The 23,848-nt window shown below is 70.9% G+C and overlaps 3 protein-coding genes across 3 annotated transcripts; 2 read left to right on the top strand and 1 right to left on the bottom strand.

Annotated features, from left to right (window-relative positions):
- Positions 1-67: 67 nt before the first annotated feature.
- On the bottom strand, positions 68-4,104 carry CHKB (choline kinase beta). The gene is made up of 11 exons (XM_082070707.1): positions 3,926-4,104; positions 3,027-3,135; positions 2,741-2,854; positions 2,458-2,591; positions 2,130-2,234; positions 1,782-1,840; positions 1,576-1,660; positions 1,393-1,501; positions 1,187-1,293; positions 973-1,054; positions 68-843 (listed from the first exon to the last, which is right to left on the bottom strand). The coding sequence occupies exons 1-11, from the start codon at positions 4,090-4,092 to the stop codon at positions 787-789; spliced, it is 1,128 nt and encodes a 375-aa protein (XP_081926833.1). The 5' UTR covers positions 4,093-4,104; the 3' UTR covers positions 68-786.
- An 81-nt stretch (positions 4,105-4,185) lies between these two features.
- On the top strand, positions 4,186-5,604 carry LOC309447003 (uncharacterized protein). Its single transcript, XM_082067243.1, has 4 exons — positions 4,186-4,362; positions 4,861-4,962; positions 5,095-5,220; positions 5,292-5,604. Exons 1-4 carry the CDS (start codon positions 4,210-4,212, stop codon positions 5,433-5,435), a joined length of 525 nt encoding a protein of 174 aa, XP_081923369.1. The 5' UTR covers positions 4,186-4,209; the 3' UTR covers positions 5,436-5,604.
- Positions 5,605-10,314: 4,710 nt separating this feature from the next.
- On the top strand, positions 10,315-23,500 carry MAPK8IP2 (mitogen-activated protein kinase 8 interacting protein 2; the record flags this gene model as incomplete). Its single annotated transcript, XM_082070891.1, has 12 exons — positions 10,315-10,379; positions 15,541-15,646; positions 16,280-16,516; positions 18,116-18,212; positions 18,385-20,790; positions 21,309-21,384; positions 21,489-21,661; positions 21,763-21,872; positions 21,958-22,077; positions 22,170-22,240; positions 22,913-23,011; positions 23,375-23,500. The coding sequence occupies 12 exons, from the start codon at positions 10,315-10,317 to the stop codon at positions 23,445-23,447; spliced, it is 3,633 nt and encodes a 1,210-aa protein (XP_081927017.1). The 3' UTR covers positions 23,448-23,500.
- Between the last annotated feature and the right edge of the window lie 348 nt (positions 23,501-23,848).

Genomic DNA, 23,848 nt, shown 5'->3' with positions numbered 1-23,848 from the left:
ACACCCTGGGGCTGGGGACAAGCAGGGATGGGTGGCGGTCACGGGGACAGGATGACGAGCAGGCAGCGCCATGCACCACCGCAGCGTTTATTGGTCTGACAGTTACATTCTGCTGTCGGGAGGGGAGGGGCAGCCCCAGCCTGGCCGTGCAGGGGGCGCCCTGGGGGGCCAGGGAGCGGCTGCAGCTCCTGCCCTGGCCCCAGAGCTCTAGGGGGCGCGGGGGGGAATGAGCCGCAAGGGCAGGTCCCCCGCACCCCTCTGCCCCCAGCAGTGCCCCGGGACCTCCCAGCGCCCCTGCCTGGACCCCTCGCAGCAGGCGGGAGCGGGCAAGGGGCAGCCAGGATGGCCGAGCCCCCGCCCCGCCATGGCCACCAGCCAGTACCCACGGCTCGAAACCCACCTGGTGCCAGCAGTGCAGACGTAAAGGCTGTGCCAGGGCCGGGGGGCTGCGCCAGGGCCGGGGGGCTGTGCCAGAGGCAGTGGGGAGCGGCCGTGGGCAGCACCATGGGTGCCGGCAGGGGCAGGCAGGGCAGGGGCACAGCCCCCCAGCCACCGCTGAAGATGTGGGGCTGTCCCTTTCCCAGGGGCACGGGCCGGGCAGACCCGTTTCTCTCACTGGGGTCACCAGCCCCCCGAACCGTTACAGCTCCCCTGGGCAGCCCAGGCTGTGGGGCAGCCCCCCGGGAGGGGACAGTGCTGCACCCCTGGGCTGCCCCACGGCACAGGCGCTGCCGGGGCGGGGGGGGCTGCGGGGCCGGGGTGCGCAGGCAGGGCCGGGGGCTGCTCTCAGCAGCACTGTGCCTTGTGCTGGAAATACGCCTCGAAGCGGCTCTGTGCATAGTCCTGGGGGGGGAAAGGGGGAGTCAGGGATGGCCCCCTGACACCCCCCAGCCCCCCGACTACCCCATTTGAGAGGGGGGTGAGATGCAAGAGACCCCCACAGCCCTCCCAGTGCCTGCGGGCAGCGCTCACCAGGTACCCGAACTTAATGGTGGAGATCTTGGCCTGCAGGATGGACCACAGGCCCCAGAAGAAGTGAGAGGCCAAGGCGAACCTGTGGGATGGGGAGCAGCCGTCAGCCCTGCCGGCCCCCCAGCGCTGCCCCACGGAGGGAGCGGGGACCAGGGGGTGTACCCCAGGGCAGCCCCACGGCCACAGGGACCCCCCCGCCCCGGCGCGCCCTCACCGGTTGATCTCGGTGAGCATCTCCTCCTCGATGCGCGCCTGCTCCTCGTGCGTGGTGTCCCCGCGCCGCCCCGAGTCCTCCGAGAGGTAGTGCCGGATGAAATGCAGCTGGAGGGGGACAGAGCGGGCAGGGACGTCCAGCACAGCCCCCCCCTCACCTGCACCCCGGCAGCACCGCTGCCCGCTGCCGAGCCGAGGCAGCTCTACCTGCTGCTGCCGGCTGGGGTAGTTCTCCGGGGACGCCTTGAAGAAGGGCCAGGAGTCGTGGGTGTAGTTGTAAACCCACTCGCAGAAGTGGTTGCCGATGTCGAAGCCCCTGGGGAAAGGGGGGGTGAGCAGAGCCGCCCCCCGGCGCGTCCCAGCCCAGCCCCCCGCAGCCCCCAGACCCACCGGTAGTTGTAGCTGCTGTACTCGAAGTCGATGAGCATGAGCTTGTCGGAGGAGTCCTCGTGCCCGGCCAGCAGCAGGATGTTCCCTGCGCAGACACGGGGCGGGCTCAGGGGCCCCTCCAGCGCTCCTGGAGCCGGGGGCTCGGGGGGCAGGAGGCCCAGCCCGTGCCCCTGCGAGGGTCGCGGCCGCCCGCCCGCCGCACTCACCCTCCTGGACGTCATTGTGGCAGAAGACGACGGGCGAGGGGGTGGCCTCCAGCAGCTCCCTGCGGGACAGGGACAGGGACAGACACCTCAGCGGAGGGAGCTGCAGGGACACGGGGCGGACAGAGCTACAGACACAACTGGGACACAGCACAATGAACCTGGCGGGAACGCTGCCCCGGGGACGCAGGGACCCCCCCGAGCACCGTCCTCAGGGCCTGGTGGCACCTGCTGAGGACGCAGGACGGAAGGGCCAAGTTTCCAGAGAAGCCGCATCCCGCAGGCTCCCTGCGAGGAGGCTGCGATGCAGCAGGGTTGGCCCCCCGCGTCGTGCCGTGATGGGGGGGTCACCTGAGGCTCTTCATCTCTTCCTGCAGGTTGTAAGTCTTGAGATGGTTGAACTTCATCAGCTGCGCTTCCTCAGCGAAGGTGAGCTCCGAAATCTGCTTCAGGTACCTGCGGCACAGGAGACGGTGCTGCGGCGGGACGGACGCCCCTCCGTGTTGCCACCCCACCACGTCACCTCTCCCCACCGCGCTGCAGAGCTGGGGACACCGCGGAGCTGCCACCAACCCGCTCTGTGCCCTGTCCCCATGGACCCCCCAGCAGCCGGCCGGGAAACCCCCCTGTTCTCCAGCCCCCAGGATGCCGGGGGTTGAGGTGACCTGGGAGCCCTCACCACTCCATGGTCCCAAACAGCCACTTGGGCTCCTTGTTGAAGGGCATCACCATGCCGTGGAACCGCGACATCTTCACCGCGATCTCCTTGGAGATGTCGGGGTCCCGCAGGTCCTCGGTCTGCAGGCGCCGGCTCTGGGGGACGCGCAGCCACGTGAGCAGCCCCAGGAGCCGGCTCGGCCCGCGGCGCCACGAGAAGCCCCGTGGGGGGTCTGGCCGGAGCCGGGACGAGAGGACCCCAGTGGGTCCTCCAGGACGGGGTGGGGGGACAGCCCGTCCCGTACCGGGATGTACTGCTCCAGCCGCCCCTGTGGAAACACCCCGTAGAGCCGCGGCCCCAGCGCCCGCTCGGCCAGGATGGCAAACATCACGCTCTCCAGCACCAGCGAGTCCACGCCCTGCGGACACGAGTGACCCCGTGGCAGTGACACCCCACAGCCCCCCGGCAGCCCCGCAGAGACACAGGGCAGCTGCCACGTCCAGGCCGGGAGGAAGATGCGGCAGAGCCCCGAGCCCTGTGGCTGCCCGGGGCTGCTGGTTGTGGGGGGCCGGTCGGGGGGCCACCCTTACCTGCAGGATGGCCCCATAGACGCGCAGCAGCACCTGCCGCGGCTCGTCGCCCACGCTGAGGATGTGCTCGGGCAGCGCACACTTGAACAGCAGGTTGCTGAGCCCCCCGCTGCAGGCACAGGGTGGTCACTGGGGGGGCACCGGGCAGGGGGGAACGATGGGGGGCAATGGGGGCAGCCAGATGGGGGACACAACTGGGGAGTGACTGTGGCACCAGGGGGGACAACTGGGACGCCTGGCAGGAGACAGGCACACCAGTGGGGGTGGAACAGCTGGAGGGCACTGGGAGGGCACTGGGTCAGCAGTTGGTGGGTAACAGGGACACTGCGGGGGGACGCGACCTGGGGGAATCACACAACTGGGGCACCCGACAGGGGAACTGGGGGGAGGACTGGGGTACGGGGCGGGGACAACTGGGGCACCTGGCAGGACACAGGGTCACCAACTGGGTGGCACTGGGAGAGTATTGGGCCACTGGCTGGGGGGTAACAGGTGGCACTGGGGGGGACTGGGCCACCGGTTGGGGGGGAACAGGGGCACTGGGAAGGACACGACTTGGGGACAGACTGGGGCACCCGATGGGGGAACTGGGGGGAGTGGCTGGGACACCGGGGAGGGACAACTGGGGCACCTGGCAGGACACAGGGTCACCGGCCCTGGGGGCAACTGGGGGCACTGGGAGGGGACTGAGCCCCGGTCGGAACAGGGACACGGCGGGGACACAACGAGGACAGAGGCTGGAGCACGCAACGAGGGACCCGGGGGGGGCACTGGGCCACCGGGGCGGGAGGGACACGGCCGGGGACACCGGGGTGGCGCCGCGTCCCCCGGGACGGTGACACCGGCGGGGCGGAGCCCGGTCACCGCCTCCGGCTGCGGCTGCCGCGATCAGCTCGTACCTGACCAGCCCGATCCCGAACTCTTCGGGCCCGATGAGCTTCCAGGAACCGGCGAGGAACTCCCGGCACCAGGCGTACGCCTGCAGGCGGGTGGCGGCGGGCACGTCCCCGTCCCCGTCCCCGTCCCCATCCCCGGCGCCGCTCCCGCCCGCCGCCGCAGCCGCCATGGCCGCCCCGCCCGCCCGTCGCGGCGCAGGGGGCGGGGCCGGGCGCTCGCTGGCCCAATGGAGAAGCGCCCCGGCAATGACGTAGCGAAGCGCGCCCAATGGGCGGAAGCGGCGGGGATGCGGCGCAACGTGGAGGTGAAGGCGCGGCTGCGGGAGCGGGCGGCGGCGCGGGGCGCGGCGGAGCGGCGGGGCGGGCCGGGCCGGGCCCTGGCGCACACCGACACCTTCTTCCGCGTCCCGCGGGGCCGCCTCAAGCTGCGCCGCACCCCGGTGAGCGCGGGGCCTGCGGGGAGCCCGGGCCACGAGGAACGGGGGGTGCGGGGCTGAGCCTGAGCACCGGGGTGGAGCACAATGTGATGGAGCGGCTGAGGGACCGGGGGGTTCAGCTGGAGAACAGGAGCTGAGGGGAGACCTTCTGATCTCTGAACTGCCTGAAAGGAGCTTGGAGCCAGGGGGGTCGGGCTCTGCTCCCCAGGAACAAGCGCCAGGAGCAGAGGAAACGGCCTCAAGTTGCGCCAGGGGAGGTTGAGGTTGGATGTGGGAACAATTTCTTCCCCAAAGGGCTGTGGGGCATTGGAACAGGCTGCCCAGGGCAGTGCTGGAGTCACCATCCCTGGAGGGCTGGACAGACGGACAGGAGGTTCTCAGGACATGGGGCAGGGACAGGGTGGGTTATGGTTGGACTCTGTGGTCTTGAGGGGCTTTTCCAACCAAAATTATTCTGCGATTCTGTGGCCCTGACCCTTCCTGGCCCTGGTGCCTTCCCAGGACGGCCGGGGGGAGCTGATCTTCTATGAGCGCCCTGACACCACCGGCCCCAAGCTCTCCCGCTTCACCATCACCCCCACGGACGACCCTGATGGCCTGGAGGTGAGCGTGGGGGTCCCCGGGACAGGGTGCCCAGGGGTGCTGGTGCTGGGTGCTCCCGCCACGGGGCACCCACAGCCTGGCCAGGGCCGCGCTGGGGGCGTGTGCCGCAGGCAGCTCCTCTCCCGCGCGCAGGCGGCGCTGGGGCAGGCGCTGGGCGTGCTGGGGGTGGTGAGGAAGGAGCGTCTCCTCTTCCTCGTGGGACAGACACGGGTGCACCTGGACAGCGTGGAGGGGCTGGGGGACTTCCTGGAGCTGGAGGTGAGTGGGCACGGCCGGGGTGCGCGTGCCGGCGCTGCAGCGCCGCAGGGCCACCGTGCCGGTGCCCGCAGGTGGTGCTGACCCCGGAGCAGAGCGTGGAGGACGGCGAGCGCGTGGCCCGTGAGCTGATGAAGGAGCTGGGGGTCGAGGAGCAGGACCTGATCTCTGGCGCCTACCTGGACCTTCTCCTGGCCAAGGGGGAGTCGGGCTTGTGAGGGCTCGCTGGTGTCCCCCCCCCAGGGATGGAGCCCCCTCACTGGGCTGTGCCAAGCACTGAGAGCAGCGGGAACACGGCCACCCCATGGTGACTGCTGCCCCCTCCCCACCCCACGGACACCTGCTGTCCCTGCCCTCTGCTGCACAATAAAAGCTGGGGACAAGTGACCTTTGTGACTGGCTGTTCCAGTGGGTGCTGGGGCCTCGGTGCCGAGGTCAGGACACACATGGTCACCCCTCAGCTCCCCGCTGTGCTGGCGGGGAGGGGGTGCCAGGCCCAGGGGGTCCCAGCTCTGCTCCCGTGGGGCACGGGGCCGTGGGGACGGGGCGCGGAGGGGCTGGGGTGGGCAGCAGCGCCCAGCCCTGCGCTGGGATTACATCCCTCCCCACGCTCGGGCCGTGCGGGAGCGGAGCCCAGCGGTGCCGGGGGGGCTGAGCGGGGTCTGCGCTGCTGCGGCAGCAGATGGGTCAGTGGGGGGGCGGGGGGCTGGAGGCAGCTGTGCTGCTGTGCCATCTGCCTGCTGCCAGCTAAGCCGATGTTGTGGCTGCCTGATCCTGTCTGGGGGGACAGTCAGCGCTGGGGGGGGGCGGGAGGGTCTGTGGGGCGGCGTGGCTGGGCAGGGGGGGCAGGGCTCACTCCTGGGGCCAGTGTGGGGCAGGGGCTGCCAGGGCAGGGGCTGCAGAGGAGCCTGTCAGAGATGGGGACACCACGGACGTGCCAGGGGACACCAGGAGAGGAAAGTCCTGTGGGAGCCACAGGCGGAGGAGCTGTGCCTGGGGACAGGCGGGAGGGAACAGCCCCGGCCCCTGCTCTGCCCAGGGGCTCTGTGACCCTGTCCCTGAGCCCACCCTGCTCGTGGGGTGACCCTGCTCGCGGGGTGCTGCTGATCTTCATGGGGGGCATCTCCCCTGTGACCCCCTCCCCAGGAGCCCCCATCGTGGGATGCTGAAAGGACTGTGCCGTGGGGTTGGTGGGACCGGAGTCGGTGCAGGCGTCGCCTGTTGGGGACGGAGGGGTGGTGGTGGCTGCCTCATGTCCCTCTGCTTGGACTTTAAGCTTGGATTTTAAGGGTCTTTTCCAGCCTAAACGATTCCAGGCAGTGCCGGGTCTGACGGGGAAACCATTCCCTGAGCTCCGCCTGTGCGCTGGGGGTTTGTCTGCACAGACACCCGGGGGGCTGTTCCTGCACCCCGAGCACACCCGGGGGCCGGGGTGGGTGGGCAGGCAGGGCCAGTGCTGCTCCGGGGGCTGTGGCGCGGGGGTGTCACCTGGACAGCTGTCCCCTTGCGTGCTCTGGGCTGGCACAAATGGGGCCTTGGTCTCCCTGGGGCTCTATCCATCGGGAGGGGCGAGTGGCTGGATGCGGGGGGGCAAAGGGGACACCAAGGTCCTGCAGTGCACAGATGCCCCCACTGCCTCTGGGTCCTCATGGCCCCTTGCAGCCTCTCTGACCCCCCCGCCCCCAGTGCCCTCAGCAGCTTCTGCCCCCATAATTGCATCCTGTCACCCACCGCACTGCCCGCAGACACACTGACACGTGGGGCCTGTTGTCCCCTTTGGCCCCCTGTGGCCCTCCCCTGGCACAGGTTGTCCTCACTGCCCCTGAGCCCCCCCCACTGTATCGTCCTGCTCCCCAGTGCAGTGTCCCCCCACCCCCAAGGCCTGTAGGGCCCCTTGCAGCTTCTAGAACCCACTCACTCCCTCTCAACCCCCCCATTTCACCCTGTCCCCTCACTGCAGGGACTCCCCCAACACCCCCTGAGCATCTCGTCCCTGTGCATGTACCCCCACTCCTCCTGGGCACCCCAGTGCACCCGCCTCCCCAAAGCACAGACCCCCCACTGCTCCTGGGCACCCCACTGCACCCGCCTCCCCAAAGCACAGACCCCCCACTCCTCCTGGCTTCCCACGCACCCTCCCCCATTGACCTCCACCATCTCTATTTCCCCTCCCCCATTTCTCTCTGCCCCCAAAGCAGGAACCCCCATCACCTCCTGGATCCCATATCACCCCTACCCGTCCCCCAGCTGTGCCATCAGCACCGGCACCGGACAGCCCTGATCCGTCAGCACCGGCACCGGACAGCCCCGGTCTGTCAGCACCAGATATCAAACAGCTTGACCTGTTCAGCACCAGGCACCAGGCAGTCTGGCCCGTTCAGCACCAGACAGCCCTGATCCGTCAGCACCGGGCACTGGACAGCCCGGCCCGTTCAGCACCGGGGCCCGGACAGCCCGGCCCGTTCAGCACCGGGCACTGGACAGCCCGGCCCGTTCAGCACCGGGGCCCGGACAGCCCGGCCCGTTCAGCACCGGGGCCCGGACAGCCCGGCCCGTTCAGCACCGGGGCCCGGACAGCCCGGCCCGTTCAGCACCGGGGCCCGGACAGCTCCCGCCGCGCCGCCCCGGGGCCGCCTCCGCCCGCCCAGGGCTGGCACCGCCTCCACCTCCCCAAACGGCTCCTGCCCCCTCTTACAGGTCCATCTACACCCTCTGTCCCTCCATAGACCCCCTGCCCCTCTCATACAGCCCCTTCATCCCCCTATAGACCCCCCGTCCCTCTCATACAGCCCCTGCACCCCCCTATAGACCCCCTGCCCTTCTCATACAGCCCCTGAACCCCCCTACAGACCCCCTGCTCCTCTCATACAGCCCCTGAACCCCCCTACAAACCCCCTGCCCCTCTCATACAGCCCCTGAACCCCCCTATAGACCCCCTGCCCCTCTCATACAGCCCCTGCAGCTCCCTATAGACACCCTGTCCTTCCCTATAGACCCTCTACTCCTCCCTATAGACGCCACGCCACTCCCTATAAAACCCCTGTCACTCCCTATAGACCCCTGTCCCTCTCATACAGCCCCCTGACCCTCCCTATACGGCCCCTGCATCGCCCTGCTCCTCCCCTGTAGCCCCCTGTGACCCCCGCACTTCCCTGTACAGTTCCCTGCCTGTCCCTGTGCAGCCCCCTGAATCTCCCATATACATCCCCCCACACGTCCCTATAGGGTCCCCCGCAGAGCCCCCCTGCAGCTCTGCCCGCCTCCTGCACAGCCCTGCGCCCCCCAGCCCTCTGCACTTCCCTGCACGGTACCCCCATGTACCCCCACTCCCTGGCCCCCCTTATACAGCCCCCTCTCTGTCAGCCCTCATTTCCCCTTAGAACCCCAGCTCCCCTCCATAGGGAACTGCCAGCACCTTCCTGCTTCCCCTCTATACAGCCCCCCGGCCCCCTCCTTACACAGCCCCTCACTCCCCTCCCTATAGAAACCCAGCCCCTCACCCCTCCCTGCACAGCCCCCTCCCCTCCTTAGAGAGCCCCCCCGCTCCCTGTTTGCTCATCAGCAACTTCCCGCTGCCCCCCGAGCCTCCCCCCAAGAGCTCCCAGCCCCTCCACACTTCCCTCTAGACAGCCCCCTGCCTGTGCCATGCCCGATCCCCTCCCCATAACGACCACCCGCCCCCCGCTCCCCGCCCTATACCCACTGCCTATAGCCCCACTCCCCTTCTATAGCACCACCCACTCCCCTCCCTATACCCACTGCCTATAGCCCCACTCCCCTTCTATAGCACCACCCACTCCCCTCCCTATACCCACTGCCTATAGCCCCACTCCCCTTCTATAGCACCACCCGCTCTCCTCCCTATACCCCCTCCCTATAGCCCCACTCCCCTTCTATAGCACCACCCGCTCCCTTCCCTATACCCCCTCCCTATAGCCCCACTCCCCTTCTATAGCACCACCCGCTCCCTTCCCTATACCCCCTCCCTATAGCCCCACTCCCCTTCTATAGCACCACCCGCTCCCTTCCCTATACCCCCTCCCTATAGCCCCACTCCCCTTCTATAGCACCACCCGCTCCCTTCCCTATACCCCCTCCCTATAGCCCCACTCCCCTTCTATAGCACCACCCGCTCCCTTCCCTATACCCCCTCCCTGTAGCCCCACTCCCCTTCTATAGCACCACCCGCTCTCCTCCCTATACCCCCTCCCTATAGCCCCACTCCCCTTCTATAGCACCACCCGCTCCCTTCCCTATACCCCCTCCCTATAGCCCCACTCCCCTTCTATAGCACCACCCGCTCCCTTCCCTATACCCCCTCCCTATAGCCCCACTCCCCTTCTATAGCACCACCCGCTCCCTTCCCTATACCCCCTCCCTATAGCCCCACTCCCCCTTCTATAGCACTACCCGCTTCCCTCCCTATACCCACTGCCTATAGCCCCACTCCCCTTCTATAGCACCACCCGCTCCCCCCCGTATACGCACTGTCTATAGCCCCGCTCCCCTTCCTGTAGCACCACCTGCTCTCCTCCCTATACCCCCTCCCTGTAGCCCCACTCCCCTTCTATAGCACCACCCGCTCCCCTCCCTATACCCACTGCCTATAGCCCCACTCCCATTCTATAGCACCACCCGCTCCCCTCCCTATACCCACTGCCTATAGCCCCACTCCCATTCTATAGCACCACCCGCTCCCCTCCCTATACCCACTGCCTATAGCCCCACTCCCCTTCTATAGCACCACCCGCTCCCCTCCCTATACCCACTGCCTATAGCCCCACTCCCCTTCCTATAGCACCACCCGTTCCCCTCCCCTTCCTATAGCACCACCTGCTCCCCTCCCTATACCCCTACTCCCTCTCCTATAGCACCATCCGCACCCCTCCCTATGCGCTCCTCCCCACAACCACCGCCCGCCCCCCCCACACCTTCTCCCCATACCCTGTGCCGCTCCCCCCGGCAGCCCCCGCCCCTGCCGGCTCCTCCCCCGCCCGGAGCCCCCATCCCCCGCTCCCGCCCCCGCGCCCCGCCCGGCCGCGCTCCCCGCGCTCCCCGCGCAGCTCCGCAGTCCGGCGCAGCCCCGGCCGGGAGAAGATGGCGGATCGCGCCGAGATGTTCTCGCTCTCCACCTTCCACTCGCTCTCCCCGCCCGGCTGCAGGTGAGCGGGGCGCGGGGCTGGGGGGATGCGGTGCGTGATGCGCCGTGGGGCCGGGGCACTGCGGCGGTGCGGGGCTGCCCTCCCGCCGCACCGCCCTTGGCAGCGCCGGGGGGCCGCGCGGGCTGCCACGGGGCCCGTGGGGGGAGCGGGCCGGGCCCCCCCGGCGCCTCCCGCCCGCTCCCCCGCCCGTTCACCTTGGGCTGCCGGGCCGGCGCCGCCGCCGCTCGGGGCCGCGCAGGCCGCCCGCCCGCCCGCCCGGCAGCGCTGCCCGCTGCGGCCCCGGGATTAACGCAGCAGCCGCCGGCCGCAGCCCCCCCGGAGCAGCCCCGGCCGCTCCCTGCCGGGCGGGGGGGGCTGGGGCTCGGGGGTCCGATCTGCCCCCCTCCACCCGCCGAGCCCCTCCGCGCTCAGCCCCCCCGGCTCGGCCGTGCCCGGGGCCGCCGCACCCCGGCGCTGCGGGGGGAGCCGCCGCCGCCGCCTCTTTGTCTCTCCCGCAGCGGCCCCGGCCGGGGATGCGGGATGATGCTGGTGCCGGGAACGGGCCCTCGGGGCCCCGCAGGGCCCGGCGCCGGCGGGCACGGAGCGGGGGGCGCCGGGTGACAGACCCCGGAGCTGGCGGGTCCGGGCTCGGCGGGGGCTCCGGTGGGTGCCGTAAAGCCGCGGCCCCCGCGGGAGCAGCGCCAGCCCCGGTGGCGCCCGTGGCGGGTCACCTTAGCGGGTCCTGCGGGAGCTGGGGACACAGGGCCGTGGCGTGTCCCGGGGGTCCCTCGCACTGCTGCGCCCGCTCCCCCTTCCCCGCACCTCGCCTGACCTTGGCGGGGCCCCTCTGGGTTGGGGTCTCCGCGTGAGCGGTGGGTGCGGGATGGGTGGGCTCGGTGCGGGGCCGTGGATCCTGGCAGTGGGGTGGGGAAGGGTGGAACACGGGAGTGGGGGGCATTTGGGGAGCCCCGGGGGTGCGGAAGCTGCGGACAGCGGGAGCTGGGGTCCCATGGGGATGCGGGTGTGCCCTCCGTTGGTTCTGGCCTGTGCTGCCAGGTCTCATGGCTGTCCCCGTCCCCTTCCCCTGGCCGTCCCCTTCCCCAGCCGCTGCGCAGCAGGGCCGCGGGCGTCCCCGGCTGCAGCGGCGCAGGAGGGGAGGACACGGGCTCTGCCGTGGCTGCTTGGCTCCTTCCTGCCTCTCGCCAGGGATCCGGGCAGTTCCCTGGGGGTCTCGGCGGTGCTCCGCTCACAGGGCTCCCCATCCAGCCCCTGAGCCACACGCTGCCGTGCGGGGTCAGAGCTGCCTCAGCGCATCCCTGCCCTTGGCTGTCGTGAGGCCTGGGCCAGGGATGCGTCTTGGCCGGCGCCGCGAGGGGCGGATGAGGCTGGAGCCCCCGAGCCCCCCAGCCCTGCTCCTGTCCCCACAAGGGGGTTCGGTCCCCCAGGGCTGACCTCGCTGCCCCGCCGTGTCTCCCGTTGCTCTCTGCGAAGGGGGGACCGTGGCAGCGCTGGCCACATCTTCTGCCCCCCCCATGGACCATCCATGGCCCCTCCAGCTCCTGAGGGAGCATGTGGCCCCAAGCCCTGGGCGGCACCGTGGGCAGCATGGAGCCCCTTTGCGGGTGCAGGAGGGCTGGAGCCGTGACCGTGACCGCTGGCCCGCGCTGTTCCGCGGGAGGAGGGCAGGGGGAGCGGGCACTGCCCCCGCACCACCCAGGGAACCGGCTCCGATCCCCGGGGATGCCGTGGTGGCAAACGCACCCGCGAGTCCCCCGAGCCTGGCAGGGCCCGGGGAGGGGGTGAGGCCCCGGCTATCGCCAGCACCATGGGCTGCGCCGGTTCAGCCGGGCCCTGCCAGGGCCTCATCCGGCTTGTGCCCTTTCCAAGGAGGCCCCTGGGGAGGTTGCGGCTGGGGGTGGGATCCGCGGATGGGACGGGAAGGAGAAGCTGGTGAAGGTGCGGTGGTGCGGAGGGATCGGCGTGGAGGGTCCGCGGCGCACCGCGGCGGAGCCTCGGCCGTGGCAGCGCTCCTGCGGGACGGCTCCTGCGTCCCGCTCCTGGCACCAGCCCCGGTGAGGCCGTGGGAGCCCCGGGTGCCGCTCACAGGGTTGGGGTGGGGGACGCTGGCCCCCCGGGGGTCAGCACCGGCCTCCCCGCGACCTCTTTCCTGCGCTGGGAGCAGCCAGGGGCCGGCGGGGAGCGGCGGCACATCTGCCATCGCAGCCCCTGGCCTGTCCCTGCGGGAGCAGCCATTGCGGGAGAGCCGCTGCCAGGGCGAACTGTCCAGGGAGCTGAGCTGAAAATAATGAGGAAATTCAATCTTGCCGAGGCCTGCTCGGGCGTCGCTCCCTCCTCAAGCCCGGCCCCCGGCAGCTCCGGCGCAAACACCGGTGCGCTGCTGCGCTGCCGTGCCCCGCTCCCGGTCCCGCTCCCCGTCCCTGCGCCGCTCCGCTCTGCGCCCAGGGCTGCGGGATGGATGTCGGGTCCCCTTAGGGACCCCGTGCAGCCCCACTCCCCTCCTCCAGCCCGGCCCAGCTCAGGACGTGCCAAGCAGAGGCGGCGAAGCCGGCCCGGGGTGCGCAGTGGGGCGCCGGGTCCCCACACACCCCATGGCGGGGTGTCCTGCTGCCCCCTGTGCGTGGGGCTGGGGCGAGCTCCCTCCTCCCCAAACGCAGCTGCGGCTCCACGTCAGCCCCAGCCCCTCACTCGGGTGTTCCCCACCTGCACCCCGGCGCCGGCACCGCCGTGGAGTCCTGTGCAGCCATGGCGGGGACGGGCGCTGTCCTGCCGCTGCCACTCGTCACCGGTGCAGCCAAGGTGCCATTGCTGCGTCCCTGCAGCGATGGTGCTGCCTCTGCTCCGGCTGCACCGGGGCCATGGCCACGGCCCTTGGGAGGCTGCAGGTCCGGGCTGGCTCTTGCTGGTGGCCCATCCCGCCATGGCGGCCCCATCCTGCCCTGCCCGCCCCAGCTCAGGAGTGGTGTGACCTAGAAACTTCAGCCACCGTTTGTCACAGCGTTTGGTCCCCGCTGAGGGGGAATGGCCTCCCCGGGCAGCCGGGGCTCGGCCGCGGGGGGGCAGGAGCCCCGTGTGGGCCGGGGCAGGGCAGCCATGCCGTGCCAGGCCACACTGTGCCACGGTGTGCCATGCTGGCCCGGATGAGGGCTGCTGGAGGAGCGGGTCCGAGCTGAGGAGGGTCCGTGGGTGCGGGAGCAGAGCGGGCCGGGGGTTTGCAGGACCCCAGCAGGTCCCCACCCCAGGACGACCCCCGGCCGCGCTGTCCCTGCCCTCCCGCCTGCCGCCCCTGGGCGACCGAGGGACCCCGAGAGCCCTGCTCACCCCAGGGAGCACAGTGGGTGCCAGCAGCTGGTCTGGCAGCTGGAGGGCTCTGTCCCCACCCTGCTGCCTGTGGGAGCGCAGCCTCCGGCGTCCCCTGGCGCTGGGGACGTGGGCTCAGCCACCGCTGTCCCCAGGGCTCGGCCACCGCTGTCCCCAGGGCTCTGGTCCCCACCATCCCTGGCGCTCCCTGGCTCTGGCGCAGCCCGTGTCCCGCTGCAGGCCGAGGCTGCGGCTGCACCGCCGGCTCTGACGCTTTCGCCACAAATCTGCGGATATTTGCTGCCTCCATGGCCTACTTCTGGGAATTATGTGATTTGGGGAAATCTCGCTCCCCGTGAAGCGCGAGCGACCGCCTGGCCAGCAGGTCCTGGGCAATGGGCTGGAAAAGGGGAGCTTGTGGCAAAAGTGGGGGCAGGTCGGGGAGCAGCTGTGGCTGTGCAGGCTGTGACCCCCCATTGTGTGGGGGGGCTGCTCCTGCTGCTGGCTGGGTCCTGGGACTGGGACCCCGTGAGGTCCCAACGAGACCCCCGTGAGGTCCCAACGAGACCCCCGTGAGGTCCCAATGAGACCCCCGTGAGGTCCCAGCCAGGCCCCAGACCCGTCCCCGCTGCAGGGGCTCCGTGTGCCCTGTCCCCCAGGAGCTGCTGGGTCCCCTCGGCTCGGGGGGCCCTGGGTGTCTCCATGGGGTCAGGGTGGGCAGAGGGTCCCCACGGGTGCCCGAATGCTGCCGCACCTCCCACCCCACACAGCTGCCAGAAACGTTTCATTTCCGTTTTTCGACACCGAATCCTGCCAAGAGTTGTCATCTTTTTCCTTTTTTTTTCTTTTTATTCTTCTTTTTTCCTTTCCCTGCAGAAACCACTGGTTTCCATGGCACCCCTGTTCTTGATGGAACGCCTTGGCTCCGGCTCCGGCTGCCCTACCGCAGGCAGGGCGGCCCCGGCAGGGTGTTGGGGTCATGGTGTCAGGGTGCTGGGGTCATGGTGTCGGGGTGTCAGGGCGTCATGGTGTCGGGGTGTCAGGGCGTCATGGTGTCGGGGTGTCAGGGCGTCACGGTGTCAGGGTGTTGGGGTCACGGTGTCAGGGTGTTGGGGTCATGGTGTCGGGGTGTCAGGGCATCACGGTGTCAGGGTGTTGGCGTCATGGTGTCGGGGTGTCAGGGCGTCACGGTGTCGGGGTGTCAGGGCTTCCATCCTCCCTTGCCGCCCCATCCCTGCCTGCGCGGGCAGGGCCTGCGTGCGGGCAGCACTGCGGGCTGGGCGCCGCTCCGCTTCGGGTTCAACCTGAGTGAACCCCTGGAGAGCAGCCCCTGGGGTGCAGGTGACCCCAAAGCCACTGCCACTGTCCCCTCCCAGCCTTGGGTCCGGCCCCTGCCTTGGGCTGGGCTTAGGGGGTTTTGCTGGGCTGGGAATTTGGGGTACGTGCTGCCCGCTCGGCGCCGCGCGGGCTGTCACGGCTGCGCTGGCGGTGTGTGCCGAGAGCGGCCGTGCCGGGCGCCGCCGCGGCCATCGCCCTCCCCGGCGCGGGCGACCCCCGGCTGCGGCTCAGGGTCCCCGTGCCGCCTGCCCGCAGCGTGCCGCGTTGGCTTGGCCGGCGCTCCCACGCCGGTGCCCGGGTGGCGGTGTCACGCCAGCACGTCCCCGCGGTGCTGCCCAGCCGGTGCTGCCGCGCTGGCACCCAGGGCGATGACGCTGTGATGCCAGCACGTACTGGTGGTGCCGCTCAGCAATCCGGACCCTTGTGGTGCTGTGGGGGGAACGGGAGGCGTTTCCCTGAGGTTTGTCATCCCGGCCCTGATGTTCCCAGCCCTGGTGGCCCTGACGTCCCCGGCTCCTCTCCCCAGGCCGCCCCAGGACATCAGCCTGGAGGAGTTCGATGATGAGGACCTGTCGGAGATCACGGACGACTGCGGCATTGGGCTGAACTACGACTCGGACCACTATGAGAAGGTGTGTGAGCTGAGCAGGATGAGCCCCCCTGGGGACACGGCGGCTGTGCAGAGCTTCGGTGGGGACGGGGAGGGGACACGGCCTGGCAAAGCCCGTCCAGGGCACTGAGGGGCCATGCTGCAGGGCACAGGCAGGTTCTGAGCCCAGGGACCCCCACCGTGGCCGGGCACCCAGGGGCCGCCCCCCACCGCTGGCTGAGCCCCGTGGGGTGGTCGTGGGGAACACGGGTGCTCAGCAGCCAGCCCCGTGTTGTCCCTGCCTTCCAGTGGCTCCCGCTCAGCTCTTCTCCAGCTCTGATGGGCAGCCGGGGGGACGGTGCTGGGGACACCGGCAGGGGGGACGGTGCTGGGGACACCGGCAGGGGGGATGGTGCTGGGGACACCGGCAGCGGGGACGGTGCTGGGGACACGGGCAGGGCCGGGCAGGCACGCAGGAGGGGTGAAGCGCTGGGTGTCGGGGCTGGGACAGGCAGGAGGGGCAGGCAGGGTGCTGGCAGAGCTGAGGGCCCTGGTCCCCAACGCTTTCCTCTTGGAGCCCCCTGTCCTGGAGACCCCGGCGCAGGGACGTGCCATGGTGGCCGTGGCCGTGGTGAGAGCGGGCGCCGTGGCCGCTGACCCAGTGCCGCACCCCCAGGACTGCCTGGTGCTGGAGCGCGGGGAGCAGCCGCACCCCGTCTGCACCTTCCAGGACGACTTCCAGGAGTTCGAGATGATTGATGACAACGAGGAGGAGGAAGAGGAAGAGGAGGAGGAGGGCAACGAGTTGGAGGCTCCACCATCCCCTTCGGCTTCACCCATCCCCTCGCCCGCTCTGGAGGAGACGCAGAAGCACCGACCCACCACCCTCAACCTGACGGCCCCGGGCACCCAGGTGAGGGGGCGCTGGGAAGGGTGTCGTGGTCTCTGCCCCCAGGGCCAGCGGAGGAGCAGCGGGGGCCCTGCGGGGTGTGGGGTGGTAGGGGGCCCTGCAGAGGGGAGTTCTGCCCGGGCGCCTCACCCACCTGGGATGGGGACACTGGGGGCACCGGGGTGACACCGGCTCCAGCTCCGCAGTGGTGTGGCAAAGCTGGGGATGTTGGGGATGGGTCTGTGTGGTGCCCAGGGGGCCCCTGCCAGGCCCAGTCTGGGGGACCCCATCCCCACGTGTGGGGCTGCAGGAGACGTGGGGTGCTGGGGTGTCTGGGGCGGGCTGTGAGGGCTGTGGGCACAGTGGGTGCCGTGTGCCAGCCCCGTGCGTTGCACGCGCGTGTGCGTGGGTGCTCGCACACCCCTGTCCCTCCTGTGCCGTCGCTGGAGCTGGGCTCAGGGGCTCTCCTGGGGAGGAGGGGGGGTCCCCGCAGACGTGGCGCTGCCGGGGTGTCCCTGTGTCCCCATGCGCACGCGGTGCTGCCGCGCCACCGCAGTGTGTGGGAAGGCGCGTGCGGTGCTGCCTGCATCCGGCTGCGTTGCCATGGTTCCGGGGGCCTGGGGATGCTCAGCCCCCCTCGGTGGGCACCGCGCACCGCGGGGGCTGCTGGGGGCTGGGGCTGGCGCAGGAGGGTGACAAAGCCCCAGGGCTCTCCCCCAGAGCCCACCAGCCCTGACCCACCCCAGTGGGGTGAGTGGGGGATCTCACCGGCCACCCGGGTCCCTTGTCCCTTGGGGTGCCAGCGATGGCCAGATCCGGCCTCGTTGGTGTGCTGGGGGTGCCAATCCCAGTAATGCCTGCTCCAGCTTGTTTGCACCAGCTGGGGAGGAGGCGAGACCCTCGTGCTGGGGCGCCAAACCCCTGGCACCCATCCCTATCCCCCCCAGCACCCGCAGCCATTGTGACACCCCCTCCCCGCCGTCCCTGCCGTCCTCCGCCGCCACGCTGGTGCGTGCCCCGTGGCACGTGGCGCCGGCCCCGCTCGCTAATCTCCTGCTCGGCGGGATTACCGCTGCCCGCGCTTCCCGCCAGGACTAATCCGCAGCTGCCGCCGCGCCGGACGGGGCGGCCGTGGCCCCGCCGGCTCCTGCCGCGCCGCTGGGCTGCGGCTCCGCGGGGACACCGCGGGTCCCGCTGGCCGCGCTCTGGCCCTCGGGGACACAGGGCACAGCAGGGCCTTGTGCCGGCGTCCCATGGGGGCAGCACCGGGGCCAGCGTGTCCCCTTGGGGTGTTGTCCCCGGGGCGTGCAGGACACGCGGGGTGTCCCTCGGGGGTGCTCACAGTGTCTGGCCGGGCAGGGGAGCTGGGGACGTGGTGGCCCTAATCTGGATAAGCCCCTGGCATGTGGCCCAGGCGCTGCCGGGCCGGTGGGGGCACCGCGCGGTGCCGAGGGACATCCCTGGCCTGGCCGTGTTCGGAGCCCCTGGGCCCCCGCGCAGCCCCCGCTGGGCACCCTCCTCCCCCCGTTACCGGGTCCCCAGACACCCCCCGGGTCCTGTCCCCAGGCTCGGCCACCCGCGCCCCCTCCCCGTGGTCACCCCCTGGCTCTGCTCTCCCCCCAGGACTCCCTAAACAACAACGGCGGCTTCCCGCCCGCACACCGCACCACCTGGCAGGACGCCCTTCTCCACTCCTCCTCCTCCTCTCCCTCACACACCGGTGAGTGCAGAATGGGGACGGGGTCCTGGTCCGGAGCGGGGCCGTGGGGCGGGGGCTGGCACGGGGGGCTCCTGCCCGGGGGTCCCGCCGCCATCCCCCTTTGGTTAGAGCCTGGTGCGTTTTCTCCCCGGCGCGGGGCTGGGGACTGATGCGGCGCTGCCTTCCCTTGCAGGACACTCGTCCCCCCACGCCTGCATCCAAGACGGACCCTGCCTGGAGAGCCCGAAGGGGCCGAGCCCCGGGGGGGCCCCGCAGGCCCCCGCCCCACTGCAGCCCTCCCCCTTTGACTCGCAAGGCAACAGCCACGAGTCGCTGGCACATGGTAACACATCGCCCCCGAGAGCCGGGGAAGATTATAACATGAATATCATCTCCTCTGCGCTCCGAGCTCCGCACTCCCCGTCGCGCCTCCACCAGCCGCCCCCTAAACCGCCTCTCTCTCCAACAGGGCCTGCGGCTCCCCCCGGCCCCACCGCGGCCTCGCCACCCGCAGCCCCCGCCGGCCGCTGCGCCCCCCCAAAGCACGAGGTGGCCGGCAGCCGGGAGAGGCCGGTGCCTGGCGAAGGGGGTGGCCGGGGGGCCGGGAGCCCGGGGTCCCCCGCAGCCCCCCGCGAGCAGCCCGGCTCCCCGCGGCGCCAGGAGGAGCCGGCGGCCGCGGCCGAGCGGCAGGATGCGCGGGGCGGGCGGCCGGCAGGTGCCTACGTGCGCCCCGCGGAGCCGCTCAGCTCCGACGGCGAGGGGCCGCGGGCCGGGCGGGCGGCCAGCGTGCGCGGGCACCCCTCGGGCTCCTCGGAGACCACCTCGCCCTCCTCAGACCCCGGCATCGAGGCCGACCTCACCAGCAGGACCGCCAAGCCCTTCCTGCCCGGCGGCCGGCACGGCGAAGACCTCAGCTCGCCCGGCTCCGACTCGGACGTGGAGGGGGAGATCGAGGCGGCCTTCGCCAGCGGGCGCCTGGTCAGCAACATGATCTCCTCCATCTCAGAGACGGAGCTGGACCTGAGCAGCGACAGCAGCAGCGGCCGGTCCTCCCACCTCACCAACTCCATCGAGGAGGCCAGCTCGCCCACCTCGGAGGCCGAGCTGGAGACCGAGCTGGAGGCCCCCGGCCTGATGGGCATCAAAGACTCGCTGCTACTTGACAAGGGCAAGGAGGAGGAGGAGGAGACGCTGGAGAGGGAGCTCCCAGAGCGCGGCGTGGTGCGGCGGGAGAGCCTGCTGGAGCTGAAGATGGAGGGCTACTACGACAGCCTGAACCCGGCGGACTCCTCTGCGCCCGCGGGCCAGACGGACATCTCCACCTCCGGCCCCCTGGACCTGAAGATCGACCCGGACCACAGCCTGGAGAGCATCCGCCGCTCCTTCTACCTGCCCGTGGGGCCCAAGCTGATGCCCGAGGCGGACGAGGAGGACAACAGCGAGTACGACTCCGACTCTGAGTCAGAGCCCGACCTGAGCGAGGACTCGGACTCGCCCTGGCTGCTCAGCAACCTCGTCAACAAGATGATCTCGGAGGGTTCCTACCCCATCAAGTGCCCAGACGAGTGCTTCCAGCAGACCCACTCGCTCTGCGACACCATCTCCCCGGCCTCCGATCTGGAGCCCGAGCTGCTGAGCGAGGCGCTGGACGGGGACCCCGGCTCGCGGGGCTCGCCGGTGGGCGCGGGGGAGCCGGCGGCCCTGCCGCGCTGCCAGCGTGCCATCGAGCTGGTGGACATGGAGACGCTGCGCAGCTCCCTCCAGCGCGCCGAGGACGAGCGGGCGCTGGGTGCCGGGACGGAGCCGGTGCCGGAGCTGCCCGTGGACGAGCCGGGCCCCTTCCTCTTCATGAGCAACCCCACCAACGACACCATCGCGCCCGTGTTCCCGGGCCGCCCCGTTGCCCTCGACAGACTGGGCGCCTCCGAGGTCCTGGCCACCCTGGGCTGCCGCCCCGCGCCAGCGCGCGCCCCCCCCCGCACCTCCCCCGGCACCGAGGCTGCCGCCGGGGAGCACCGCAGCGCCGCGGCATCGCCGCCCGCCGGCCCGCAGGACTGGGCCGTCAGTGGGGACCTGGACTCGGGTGTCCTGGAGGCCGATGACATGATCGATGACGTCCGGTTAGCGCCCCAGGGGCAGGGCCCTGATGCCGGCCCACCCGCCATGGATGTCTCCACCGCCAAGACCAACCGCGGCTTCACCATGGCCTACTCCACGGACGAGGACGAGGCGCCCTACCTGAAGGGCTCCCCCTTCGCCGAGAATGCGCTGCGCGGGAGCTTCGGGGAGCAGCTGCCGGCGGCTCCTGGCGCGCTGGACGAGTCCCTGGCGTACGACTCGGTGAAGTACACGCTGGTGGTGGACGAGCACACGCAGCTGGAGCTGGTGAGCCTGCGGCGCTGCACCTCGGTGCTGAGCGACGACAGCGACCTGCTCCGCGCCTGCGACCGCTGCGACCTGGAGGACGAGGTGGCCTTTGGCGACGGGCTGGTGGCCCCCGACGCCCACAGCTCCTCCGAGGACTCGTCCCCTGAGGCCGACCTGCAGTTCTCCAAGAAGTTCCTCAATGTCTTTGTCAACAGCACCTCCCGCTCCTCCAGTAAGTGGCCCATGCGGTGTCGTGCCATGCCGTGCGGTGCTGTGCCGTGTGGTGCCGTGCCGTGTGGTGCCATGCCACGCAGTGCTACGCTGTCCCAGTCGCTCGGTGTGCTGCCCACAGTCTGGGTGCTGGCACAGCTCCGCCGTCCTGCCTCAGCTGTCCCGGTCGTGTCACCGTCCCTCCGCGGCATGGCATGGCACAGGACGTGGGGCAGGGGGCTGCAGGGCCCATGGGGACGGACCCCAAGGCCATGGGCTGTCCCTGTGGGGCCACGAGGTTTTACTGGGGGGGGCTGGTCCCAACATGCTGTGACGTCTGTGGGGTCCTCGGCCCCAGGCCACTGGTTGGGGGGCTCAGCAGGGAGCCCCCAGGAGGGGCCTGAGCCCACAGTGGTGCCATCTGCCCCCCGCTCCCCTCGCCGTGAGGGTCCCGCAGCCCCTGGGTGGGCAGAGGTGGGGGTGGCCCCCACGTGGTGGGGTGGGAGCTGCCCCCCGCCCACAGCAGCCTCTGGTCCGCAGGCACAGAGTCCTTCGGGCTGTTCTCCTGCATGGTGAACGGGGAGGAGCGGGAGCAGACCCACCGCGCCGTCTTCAGGTGAGCAGCCGCCCGGCTGCGCCGAGCCAGCCACGGCCACCTCGGGGGCCCCATTCCCGCCCCCCTGTCCCTCCTGCCCACGTCCTCCTGTCCATCCCCCCCAGGTTCATCCCTCGCCACGAGGACGAGCTGGAGCTGGACGTGGACGACCCTATCCTGGTGGAGCTGGAGGAGGACGACTACTGGTACCGGGGCTACAACATGCGGACGGGCGAGCGGGGCATCTTCCCCGCCTTCTACGCACACGAGGTCGTTGGCCAAGCCAGGGACGCTGTTGGTAGGAGCCTGCGGGGTCCCTGGGGGCCGTAGGGGGTGATGCGGGCTGTGGGGGACATGGGGGGCTCCGGGCGCCATCTCCTTGTCCCTGTCCCTGCGCAGGCCTGAAGAGGAACCCGTGCTGGGTGGAGCGGTTCAACGTGCAGTTCCTGGGCTCGGTGGAGGTTCCGTACCACCAAGGCAACGGCATCCTCTGCGCCGCCATGCAGAAGGTGAGCCGGAGCCGGGGGGCGGCGCGGCGCGACCCCCCCTCCCTGCGCCGCCGTGACCCCCTCACCCCCTGCCCCGCGCCCCCAGATCGCCACCACCAGGAAGCTGACGGTGCACCTGCGCCCGCCCGCCAGCTGCGACCTGGAGATCACGCTGCAGGGCATCAAGCTCATCCTGACCGTGGCCGAGTACAGCCGGGACGAGGAGGTGAGGAGCGCGGGGCGCGGACCCGGGGGGGGCGGACCCGGGGGGGCGCCTGCCCTGCCCCCAGCCCACACCTCCTGGCTCTTCTCTTCCAGTTCGAGCGCTGCAGCCACTTCTTCCAGATGAAGAACATCTCCTTCTGCGGGTGCCACCCCCGGAACAGCTGGTGAGACCCCCCCGCCATCCCCGCGCTCCTGCGGTGCCACCCCAGCCCCCCCTGCTCCGTCCCCGTCCTGCCGCGGCTGCCCCGGCCCCGGGGGTGTCCCCTCTGCAGAGCCCCCGCGGCCACCAGACCCACCACGGGACAGGTGTGGGGTGTCCCCCCCTCACCCATGGGACAGGAGTGGAGTGCTCCCCCCTCACCCATAAGACAGGAGTGGGGTGCCCCCCCCTCACCCACAGGACAGGTGTGGGGTGCCGCCCCCTCACCCATGGGACAGGTGTGGGGTGCCCCCCCCTCACCCACAGGACAGGTGTGGGGTGCCCCCCCTCACCCACGGGACAGGTGTGGGGTGCCCCCCCTCACCCACGGGACAGGTGTGGGGTGCCCCCCCTCACCCACAGGACAGGTGTGGGGTGTCCCCCCCTCACCCACGGGACAGGTGTGGGGTGCCCCCCCCTCACCCACAGGACAGGAGTGGGGTGTGCCCCCCTCACCCATGGGACGGGTGTGGGGTGTGCCCCCCTCACCCATAGGACAGGAGTGGGGTCCCCCCCCCCCACCCATAAGACAGGAGTGGGGTGCCCCCCCCTCACCCATAGGACAGCAGTGGGGTGCCCCCCCCTCACCCACGGGACAGGAGTGGGGTGCCCCCCCTCACCCTGCCCGCCCCCGCAGCTACTTCGGGTTCATCACCAAGCACCCGGTGCTGAGCCGCTTCGCCTGCCACGTCTTCGTCTCGCAGGAGTCCATGCGGCACGTGGCCGAGTGCGTCGGGTACGATGGGGACGGGGACAAGGCGGCCGCGTGGGGCACGGGTGGGGGGCTGGGTGTGGGGGGCACGGCCACGCTGCTGCGGGGGGGGTGTGGTGCTGGGGATGGCTGTGCTGGGGCTGGGGGCTTGTGGTGCTGGGGTCTGGTTATGCTGGGGCTGGGGGGGCTGGGGTTGCAGTGCTGGGGTCTGGACCCTGGCCCAGCCCTGAGCCCCCCCCCTTGTGCCCCCCATCTTGTGCCCCCCCGCCTTGTGCCCCCCCCACCCCCCCCCTTGTGCCCCCCATCTTGTGCCCCCCCGTTGTGCCCCCCGCCCTGTGCCCCCATCTTGTGCCCCCCCTTGTGCCCCCCGTTGTGCCCCCCTCGCAGCCGAGCGTTTCAGGAATATTACCAGGAGCACCTGGAGTACGCCTGCCCCACAGAGGACATTTACCTGGAGTAAGGGGGCAGCCACTGTGTCTCCTGCTTCCGCACCCCCCTCCAGCCCCAGCTGGCCAGAGACTCTGTCTGACCCCCCAAACCAGCCGGCTTGCCCCCCCCGCACACGCTCCAGCCCGCACCCCATGGACTCCCCACACATCCTCGCCGCTTCTTGGGGGGCTCTGGGCCGCAGACACGGTGGGTATTGGGGTATCGGGGGGTGCCCGGCACCGCCCCAGCCCCGTGCCCTGGAGTCCCGGCCGCGGGGACGGCACCGCTGAGCCTCGGCGCCGGGGGACACGCCGCCCCCCTGCATGAGCAGAGCCAGCCCGGGGGGTGGGGAGCGGCTGCGGCCCCCCCAGCCCCGCTGCACAGGGTGGAGATGTCGGGGGTGAGCGGGGTCCGGGGAGTGTGGGGGCAAAT

Source organism: Streptopelia decaocto, assembly GCF_964273445.1.
Source record: "Streptopelia decaocto genome assembly, chromosome: 1".
NCBI classification, from domain to species: domain Eukaryota; kingdom Metazoa; phylum Chordata; class Aves; order Columbiformes; family Columbidae; genus Streptopelia; species Streptopelia decaocto.
The sequence above is the reverse complement of the archived record's forward strand: the minus strand, read 5'-3'. Positions and strand labels throughout refer to the sequence as shown.

Excerpts from the sequence above, each read along its gene's own strand:
- LOC309447003 (XM_082067243.1), top strand. The coding sequence starts at position 4,210 with ATGCGGCGCAACGTGGAGGTGAAGGCGCGGCTGCGGGAGCGGGCGGCG. Across the intron at positions 4,363-4,860 it reads TCAAGCTGCGCCGCACCCCG|GACGGCCGGGGGGAGCTGAT; the intron begins GTGAGCGCGGGG and ends GTGCCTTCCCAG. Across the intron at positions 4,963-5,094 it reads ACGACCCTGATGGCCTGGAG|GCGGCGCTGGGGCAGGCGCT; the intron begins GTGAGCGTGGGG and ends TCCCGCGCGCAG.
- CHKB (XM_082070707.1), bottom strand. The coding sequence starts at position 4,092 with ATGGCGGCTGCGGCGGCGGGCGGGAGCGGCGCCGGGGATGGGGACGGG. Across the intron at positions 2,235-2,457 it reads CTGTTTGGGACCATGGAGTG|GTACCTGAAGCAGATTTCGG; the intron begins GTGAGGGCTCCC and ends CCTGTGCCGCAG. Across the intron at positions 1,841-2,129 it reads GAAGAGATGAAGAGCCTCAG|GGAGCTGCTGGAGGCCACCC; the intron begins GTGACCCCCCCA and ends CCTGTCCCGCAG.